We start from the raw sequence: 10,198 nt of genomic DNA on the forward strand, positions 1-10,198 counted from the left end.
GCCCTTGGGGACCTGCTCTGCCCTTGGGGCCCTGCTCTGCCCTTGGGGACCTGCTCTGCCCTTGGGGACCTGCTCTGCCCTGAGGGGGACCTGCTCTGCCCTGAGGGGGCCCTGCTCTGCCCTTGGGGACCTGCTCTGCCCTTGGGGACCTGCCCAGCCTCAGGGGGACCCTGACTCACCCCTGGGCTGCACTCCCTGCCTCTTGCCCCCCTGGGCAGGCAGGGCTCTGCCCCACAGCTCCTGAGGAAGACAAACAGGTGAATGCTGCCTGGGCTGGAAGTGGTGCTGCCATCACCAGTACCAAATTAGTTTTGGAGGGTTTTTCCCCAGTATATGAGCTTCAAAGCTGGGCTTGGTTTGTTGGGTTGAATTTTCTCAGTACTTCTGGATGGGGAGTGAGCAAAGAGTAGGTGCCAGTTGTCTTTTTCCTCATCTGTACAGTCTGTAGGGCTCTGATCTGCGGAGATTTGAATTTACATTGGCTGTGCAGGGAAGGAGTCTCACTGGAAGGCCTTTCTAGGGGATCTGGTTTCTCCATGCTGAATGAACATTGATTCTTTACTAGGATATTGACCAGGATATTATTGACTTTCTGTCACTTTTTTGGGAGTAGTTTCTTATTGTGCAGAACATTTAAACATTCATTGCCACGGATCAAGTTGTGGAATTAGTGCTCTTGCTTCAGAGAGGAGACCTGAGTTCATCCTTATCCCACAGCCAGGAACATGAGAAGGAAACAAACTCACTAAGCTGGGATCAGCCAAAAACTTCCCTTTTGCTGTAGGTTTGGCAGTCTGACACAGCACACAAATATCCACACAGATCTTCCCTGTTAGCACCAGGGGCAGAAATACAGCAGTGCTGCCTTCAGGCACTGTTGCATGAAGGTTTTACAAAGAATCTTCTGACTGAGAGAGAAAATAACAAAATTCAGAGCATCTTGAAATGTTGTGTTCCTAAATGTAAGGAAGTCCCCATCCACTCAGCTATCTCCTTTCAACAGACACCTGATACTCCATCCATTTCTATTAATTTTTAAAGAGAAATTGGCACAGGAAATCACAGTATTTTGGAGAGCTGAACTTCCCTCCTCCTTTCCCCAGCTATTGCTTTGTGCAGGCTTCACCTAAGATGACAGCTCCCTCCCCTGCTCTCAGGCTATTGACTTTATGCTGGAATGTCCCACTGGGGGTTTATTTTCCCTTCTGTTTCATTATTCATTTCCCCATTTGAGGCAAATCAAGCTGCCTCCACATCTGCCCAGAAAGGCAGAGTGCATTTATGTACAGAAATCAGGAGTTAGCAGGGGTGGGTTACTGCCTGATGCTCTCACATGAGGCTCTCTGCACACTGCTGTCCCCAAATGCTGCTGGAAAAGTGAGTGCAGGATTTTGAGGTACACAAGGTAGGCATGTGAAGATTTTAGCGTGACTTGGACAGCCACTCCTCACCTGCTGCTGGTGTCACCCTCAGCTGGTGCCACGCACAGTCAGTGGTCAGGTTGGAAATTTGCAGCTTTTCTGTGTCATCTCTTTCACGTGCAACCACTTGACTTCTGTGGAGGAGTTCAAGCCCTTTTGCAGATCACTGGAGCCCCATTCTGAAACTGGAACCCTCTGACAAGGCAGGCTTCCTCCTTGCAGAAAGGGAATCCAGGTTTGGAGAGGGAAGAAGATACGAACACTTGGCACATCTGTAGGGCATCTGAAATTGGTAAATTCTAATTTTAAATCTTGTATAAATTGCTATAAAATCATTATATAATGTGTAGCAACACACAGAAAATTACCTTGGCAGATACTTAGATTAAGACCTCTCTAAACTGAACACTCCAGTTTTCAAGCTTACTTTAAAACCCATTTTCAGTCTTATTTCAGTCTTGTAAAATTTGAGGATTTAAACTTGAGCTGTGAAAGCTGAAAAATTATACTCTCTATTCAGTTAAAAGTTTTGCATTTGTTTTCAGTACTGAAACCACCTATATACCCAGTTTGTTCTGTTTGGCTTTTTTATTTCTTTCTATTAAGCACACAGATAAATACTCAGAATCTCTGGTTTCTCAGAACTGATCACTGTAATCATTTCTAAGTATTTAACATACTTGAAACATTAAACCTGAGTACCAAACTTCAGTGATTTCCAAATGCCCTCAGAATTACAGTGATGGAAATCAGAGTGGTCTCTGTTGCAGTGTACAGAAGGGTCAGCAGGCAGGATCACTGATAGCTGCTTCTCTGTTTATCTCTGTCTCTGTCTGGAGTTATGTGTCAGTCCCAGAGGTACCAGCATTTCCACTAAAGATGGACCACTGGCCTTAAAGTCTTTAAGTTCTTTTAATTGCAAATTAGAGAAAGTATAGACCTGCTCCAGAAGTAAGCTGTGTCACGTCTCCCCCCTTTTGCCCTCCCCTCTCATTCTCTGCTTATGCTCCCCCCATCTGGCTGGCTGCCTTGCTGCAGAATCAGCTCCTCCTCTGTTCAAGCCTCTTCCAGTTGTATTTGGCAGGGTCAGCCCCTGGACTGCTTTTAGGCTTTTGGTTTGCATCATCATTTATTAGATGGAGAAGAGAGGAGAATGGGAAAGAGGGGTGAACAAAGGCTGGGCACTGCTGCAGCCTGTCCTGTTGGATCCCAGTGATGTCAATGGTCAGGGTGCAGATCCCAGGAGCTCTGGGGGCTGCTGGCCTTGGAGGTGGGGGAGCTCTGGGGCTCTGCAGGACAGGGCAGCAGGGCTGGGAGAGGCCTGCCTGAGTCACTCACTGATCTGGGATGTCTCTCTTCCTTCCAGGACTGTGGCTTGCAGCTCAATGATGAGGAAGGCCATCGTTGTTACCCCCTAGAGGGCCACTTGCTCTGCCACAGCTGTCACATCAGGCGCCTTAATATCAAACTGCCATCACATCCACCTCCCAGCTACCCCATGCATGTCACAGAACTCTGAAAGACATTTCCACGATCAAAAAGCCGCTGGAAAGAAGACTAAAGTCTAAAGATTACTTTCGTGTTCCTTTCAAGATGAGGTTCCAGTAATAACCATCTAAACCAGCTATTTATTTTTTGAATCAGAGGTGAGGGGTCCTTTTCTGATCTTGTACATATGCATTCTTTTATCTAAACATTTTCACTGAGACACCGTCTACTTGAACAAATAATTCACCACTAAACTGTAACTGTAAATGGCAGCATTGCTAAAAACAATGGTACAAAGGGCTGTTCTGCACTCCCTGCTCTCTTCCTTCAGTGGAGATTTCACCCGAGTAAGGAGTGTCAAATTACTTTCCAAAAGTTAGCACCTTATCATATTGCAGCAAGCATGATAAGATAAATGCTAGCATTTTAGCTAGTTTTGTTGAATTCTGGTCTTAGAGAATACTTAGATTCCAGAAGCAGGGAATAGGCAGCAAGCAGGTGTTTTAGCCAGGGCAGTTTTCAGCAAGGTTAAAGCAGGGTGTTCTGTGAAGAAGTGTCAGGCCAGCTCTCCATGCTACAGGGTCCCACAGTCATCCAAAGATTAATTATTTGGCTTGTTCAAGAAATGTGGCAAGCCTCTGATGAAAAACCCACAGTACAGAGGATTGTATCCAAAAGATTGGCACGTGCAGGGTCAGCAGTTGCAGCCCTCTGTAATTGCTGGCTGTGTAGCCATGGCTTCAAAATGCATTCCTATCAACTGGACCATTTGGCACTTACTAAAGAATTCGTCTTTCAAACCTGTTTTTTGTTCAGTAGGGTTCTATGCAAAGGTACACTTGTCTTTATACTGCTTGTTTTATCCAAGACTTCATTTGTTACCAACTGCTTCATGATTGTATGTTGAGACATTATTAAAGAGAGGCACAGTGGTTTGGTATTACCTTTTCAGCTTTGTGTTCTTTTCAAGATTACTTTTCAACTGATTATGGTGACTGTCTTCATTGGAAAGCAAAGTGCAGTATGGCAGGAATAGTAATTTAGAGAGTCAGACCATGAAACATCAGTGTTTACAACAAGTGTTAGCTGTACATAGACTGTACACACTTTCATGTTTTGCATAAGCTTTTACAGTACCCTCAGACCTCTGGGGAGAAATATATGTCTTCCATATAGGAAGTTAGATGAATCTTTTTTTATGGTTTGTTTTTACCATGTGCTGATGTTTTACATGCAAATCACACATCTGTATGTCAAAAAAATTCCTTGCATTCTCACGAGAATTGACCCAGCCTTCCTGAAGCTGCAATTTATCATTGCTGTCTTTAACTGTATTCAAAGTTACAATAAAATAAAATTCTTCAGGCCCAGAGGAAGTAGAAATACCAGACTGGATTCTTGGCATGTGTGAATTGGGCCATTTCCATGCCAGTTCCAGCACTGCAGAATCCGCCCGATCGTTCGGAAACGGTGCCATGTTCAATCCGGCATGCAGACTGATGGAGTGACTTATTTGGCAACACCATTGCAGTTTAGTTTCTTATGCTCCATTGACTTTTTGAAAGCCATTTGTGGTGCTCTTGAAAAGCACAAAGAGCATCCAATGGCCACTAATTCCTAAGTGGAATAATTAACTCCCTTAACAGAACTTTTTGATAGTCTGGAATTTCCTTATGAGGAAAGGTGGGGGGAAGGGGAACAGGAAAAATTCCTGAGAACTATTTTTTCTGTTAGTAAGGAACAAAAAGGATGCTTTCTGAACTTCTGCCAGACTTCCATTGGCCTAGATTAACCTGTCCTACTGAAGACTCCTGGGCAAAGTAATTTTGTAGTTAATATGTATCAGTTTATAATTAACATGTTTAATGTGACTGCCAGGATTTGAAGCAACTTGAGTGCAGTCAGTGCCCCATTTCTGCACTGTGGCCCAAGAGGCCTGGCCTGCAGATGAGAGGCCAGGGGTGCACCTGCACTTCTGCATTTGCAGACACTCCCTCTGTGTCCATAGTCAGCAGCCCAGCCTCAGCAGGAAGTGGAATTACAGAATTACACGTGCCAGCGAATGTTGAAGAAAGGGGAAAAAATGTCTCAAACTGGATTGTATGACTAGGTCAATTCCTTCAGGTTACTACAAACATGGAAGGTGCCAGAGCTTCAGGATAAACTTTTAGCATCAGCTGCAATGGAGTGCATTTTCCATTGCAGGAGGGTGCTGTGGACCACATTTAGATTTGAGGCATTTTCACTTGCATGTCTTTACATGCAGTCTTTACCCAGATTAAGAAATCATTAAAATACATAGAGGAGGTTTGGGTATGTTCCTGGGAACAAATAACAGTTACTTGCTGAACTGGAAAAATGCTTTCTCTACCAGTAGAGAAGCAAAACCTTCACACTGACAGTGGGCAGAGCTGGAGCTGACTTACCCTGGCATTCAGCCCATCCTCTGCCAGCACCTTCCTGAACACTTGGCCTCCATCAGGGCATCAGTTTAAGTTTCCAACATACTTTCTAAGGGCCAGCACACTTTCAAACATGTACATGCCAGACCATTTCTTCATGTTTTTTTCAAAACGATCATCCTGTAGAACAGAATAATATTTAATTTCATTTGACATGCTGATTTTTCAGTCTCTTGTAGTTCTGTGCAGTTCTGATCTGTTAAGTGTCACCATGGTAAAAATTCTGAAAGGTAATATGTCAATATAGAATAAGCAATTTGTTTAAAACCAGAAAGCAGCAGCTGTTGTTCTAGAATTTTCTATAGACAGATGCATTCCATTACTGTATTACAAAGTGCAGCTTTGCTTTTCCAGCATTTACTATGAAAACTGGGGCTTGAGTGAGATTTGCCAGGTTTGGTTGGGTTTTTTTTTTTTCAAATCAAAGAGAAAAATAAAATCAAACCTAAAATAATGATGTGCTGTACTCTTTAGTGCTAGTGACAGTTTCTGCACATTTTACCTCCTGCCTGGGGAATAATGTAAATGAGAACTTTCATTTTAATGATTTTCTTACAGAATATTCTTACATTAACTCAGTTCAACACAGATGAAAACTTCCTAAGTCCGTTTTACAGTGCAGTTGTTCTTCAGAAGCAGTTACTGTACTTTCAGAATATTTCCATAAAGTCACATCAATAACAACCTGCTCTCATTTGCATCAGGGCTGCCCCTCCCACCTGGGAGGGGAATCCTCCCCAGCCCCTCCACAGGAGCTGCTGCAGGGTCCCTCCCACCCGAGGGCGAGTTCCAAAGAAAGGACCAAAATCATCCTTTGAAAACAAAAGAATGCACTCAGAGAATCGAGCTTACACAGCGAGTTTGTTGGGGTTTCTTTCCTTTTCCTTTTACTTGTGTGCACGTGTGTGTATATATTTTGTAAGGTGGAGCTTCAAAAGGAAAACATGGTTAGAGGAACTCTTTAAGACCAGAAATTCCAGAGTAGTAAAGTAAACCAAAGCTCTAAAGGAAACAAAAGCTGCTTTCTTGTGTTTCAAGAAAAGTTTAAAAGTTTGTGATTCATCCTGTAACTAATGCCGTAACTAGAGTATATAATTTGACTTAAATTAAGTTTTCATTTGAGAAATATTTTCATTTTCTTTAAAAGAATATAGTTTTCTTCCAAGAACTTGGACCAACGTTGATTTTTATTTTGTAGGAAATCTATGAATTCCCAGTTTGTATATCATGTAACTAGTTTACATGCTGAAAATATACATTAGTTAACTATTTTTGTATATATATATCTTTGTAAAACCTTTCAATGTGCTTCTGTCTTTTAGTCTTTAGAGTTACTTGTGGTTTTGTGTTTCAGTGTTTGATTCCCTTGATTGTTGAAGAAAAAATTGGGAAATGTAGATTTATTTATCTAAAGAAGAAGCTACTTGCTATCATCTTAAGTTATTTAATATTAAAGTCAGAAGTTTCATTTAACCTTAGATGCTATAATCTGCTTTTTTCAATAAAGACATTTTGTAGTTTTCTCTGGCTTTGTAGTCTGTTGCATGTAAGTATTTTATTTAATCTAGGTGGGCATTAAAACAATTTTCAGGAACCCTTGTATGCCTACAGAAATGCCTAACTGATATTAATTGATTGCAGCTGCATTCATGAAAGATTTTGGTCCTCTAGTGCAAGTGTTACTAATTAAGGTCTAAAATGTGCCCACAGCTAACGTTCTGCAGCTGCACTTAGAAAAGAATTTAGTCACTCTGGCACTTTTTAATTAAGCTTTAACCAGTCTGGCTAGTTCACATGTCGGACAGTCAGTATTGAGGAACACTTCCTTTTCAAAACTCTCATTATTTTTTGGAGTGTTCCACAAGAGAAATATTTGCCTGGGCTATGAACTTAGCTCAAAGCACTTGGATCTCAGTTTGGTGAATTTTCTCTATATATATATCTATATATATTTCTCTATATTGCTAAGTCACAGTAATCCAGAAACTGTGGCCAGAGCTCTGATAGGATCAAAGAGATGCATGTTTGTCTGTTTTGCCCTTCTGAAGCTTTTTGCCACGTTCCTGTCTGCAGTTTCATGGCACAGATGGGAGCCTGGTCACATTTACCTTGCCCAGGCCGTGTCCTGCAGGAGCAGCTGTGTCCATTGGGCAGGAGGTGCCTTGTCTCCAGCTGGCCAGGGGAGAGGACAGCAGAGCTCCTTCCTTGTTTCCTCATGGTCAGGGTCCTTCCTTTCCATCAGGCTGGGCAGTCTGCTCTGGTGAATGTTCTTCCCTGCACTGAGGGGCACACATCAAACACTCACAAGCTGCTCTTGGGGTGTGCAGCCACCCTCCCATCAGAGGGGCCTCTGCAGCTCTGCCACCCTGGCTTGGCCAAGCACAAATGACTTCACAGCTGGAAAAGAAACTTCCTGGAGGTTTTCCCACAACGGCTATTTTGGCAAGTTTTCTTCTGCACAGTCAGAATGGAAAGAGTTACAGATGCCACAATTGTTTTAGGGACAGTCTGCACTTTGGTGCTTTGAAACAGATGTACCATACTTCTGCTGGGCCTTCACATACATGCTATTTTCTCACTCATTATTTTCAAAAATTCATTCAAAATGAGCAATCCATGCCCTCCTTGAAGGAAAAAAAAAAGGCACAAAGACTGGCCAACTCAAAGCATTTTAGCAGGGCCTTACAACATGGGTGACACAAATGTACTTAATAAAAATCGAGGACATCTTAATGCAGCAGGAATTTACACCAACTCATAACCAACTGACTGAAAAGAACAGAGTACTTCAAAACCTCAACTGTTCCATGTGGGCCTCTGAGCAGAAAGCACAGACTGGAGAAATGAACACTGGTTCATGGCAGGGTGGGTGTGAGTCAGGCCCTGGCTCCTGGGGAGCACCACCAAAGGCTGCAGTGCTGGGTCCCTGGCACTCTGCTGGGTCCCTGGCACTCTGCTGGGTCCCTGGCATGGCAGTCAGCCACAGCCTGTGTGTTCTGGCACTCTTGAACCCCATGGTTGCTAAACCTGGCGTGCAGATGATTTGGGAGGGCTTGGCCAGCCCTGCTCTCACCAGCCACCCCCAGGGCTGCAGCCCTCACCTTGCAGCTACTGCACAGAACCAGGATGTTGCCAGGTCATCCCAGGACTGAGCCAGAGACATGGAAACTGTTAGGAATGTGTGAACTAGGCTGGTGAGGCTGTCTTCAGTCCCCACAGTTCATAGAATAAATGAGGATGGACAATAAATAACTAAATAACTAACTAAATAAATAAATATGTCATTTGATGCAACACCTCACCATCAACATACACACACAGAGCCAAATATGTGTGTGTACACAAGTTTAGAATTGTTTAGGTTGGCAAAGACCTCTAAGATCATTGAGTCCAACCATTAACACAGCACAGCCAAGGCCACTACTAAGCCATGTCCCCAAATGCCACATCCACACATCTTTTCTATCCACCCAGGGATAGTTATGCCAATGCTTGACAACCTGTTCTGTGAAGACATTTTCCTGTTATCCTACCTAAACTTCATCTAGCACAACTTGAAGTTATTTCCTCTTGTCCTGTCCCTGTTCCCTGGGAGCAGAGCCCAACACTCCCTGGCTGTGCCCTCCTGGCAGGAGTTGTGCAGAGCCACAAGGTCCCCCTGAGCCTCCTTTTCTCCAGCTCCCTCAGCCTCTCCTGGTGCTCCAGCCCCTTCCCCAGCTCTGTTCCCTTCCCCTCCAGGTCTTTCATGTAGCTGAGGCTCCCATAGCTGAGCACAGCATTCAGGGTGTGACCTCAGCAGCACCAAGGACAAGGTGACAATCCCTGCCCTGGTGCTGAAGCCCACCTGGGCACTCCTGGGCTCATGTTCAGCCACTGTCACCAGCACCCCCAAAGCCTTTCCCTCTGCAGATTTCCAGCCCCTCTGCCCCAGCTGTTGCTGTGCAGGGGGTGGTTGTGACCCAAGGACAGGACCCAGCATTTTCCCTTGTTGACTCTCATACCGAAGGCCTCAGCCCATCCATCAGCCTGTCCTGATCCCTCAGCACAGCCTTCTACTCCAGCAGGTCAACACTCCCACCCAACCTGATGCCATCATTGGGTTTAGCTGAATTTGCTAAAACTGTGATCCCAGTTGGTGCAACCAGCCTCATGCTTGGGGCAGCGTGCAGATAAGAAAATTTGAAGGAGGAAGTACTAAGCAACATCTGGAAATAGTGAGCAAGAGCTATCTGACATGGAGAAGGAGACATCAGTCTTCACTGGGTGTCTAAGCTGGACATGAAAATGTCACTCTCTAAATAGAGGGCATTGGTTTCTGGAATAAATTGCAGGTCACTCCTCAGCCACCATTACTGGGCTCATCAGCAGATGATTTATACATTTTAAAAGCTATGGGTTTCACTGTAACTTCTGATAAAACTCCAGAAGACAAAATAAATATTTCTTCCTGTCCAAAATTCATTTGAGATCCTATCATAGAGCTTGATACAATTCCATCTCCTTACACTTTGAGACAGCAAACCCAAGTTCTTGTGTTGTTTAAGAGCAATCTCCTGTCTGCAGTACCTGCACTGCCCTGTGCTGTCACTTTCTGTCCCATCTGAAGACAATACACAACATTAGACAGCATAAATCACTGTGCTCACACAAAGAGCACAGGAGAAGGACAAGCTGAAAACTGTACAAAAAGGGAGAAACCATGAGGAGATCTGGTTTTGCAGAAGTGATAAAGTATCTATCCAGCAACACATTTAAGAACAAATTCTTAAAGGCTTGCATCACAGCTGAAAAAAGAAATCCTCAAAGCCCCTCATTTGTGTGTACATG

At 43.9% G+C, this 10,198-nt stretch overlaps 1 protein-coding gene across 1 annotated transcript in view; it reads left to right on the forward strand.

The window, feature by feature from the left end:
- The window catches only part of WTIP (WT1 interacting protein), an 88,670-nt gene extending 81,771 nt beyond the window's left edge, over positions 1 to 6,899 (forward strand). The window contains 1 exon segment of the mRNA XM_036390515.2: positions 2,788 to 6,899. Coding sequence (XP_036246408.1) covers positions 2,788 to 2,940 — 153 coding nt within the window. The 3' untranslated portion in view covers positions 2,941 to 6,899.
- The last annotated feature ends 3,299 nt before the right edge of the window (positions 6,900 to 10,198 follow it).

This window comes from Molothrus ater, chromosome 12 (genome assembly GCF_012460135.2).
Source record: "Molothrus ater isolate BHLD 08-10-18 breed brown headed cowbird chromosome 12, BPBGC_Mater_1.1, whole genome shotgun sequence".
Classification (NCBI taxonomy): Eukaryota; Metazoa; Chordata; class Aves; order Passeriformes; family Icteridae; genus Molothrus; species Molothrus ater.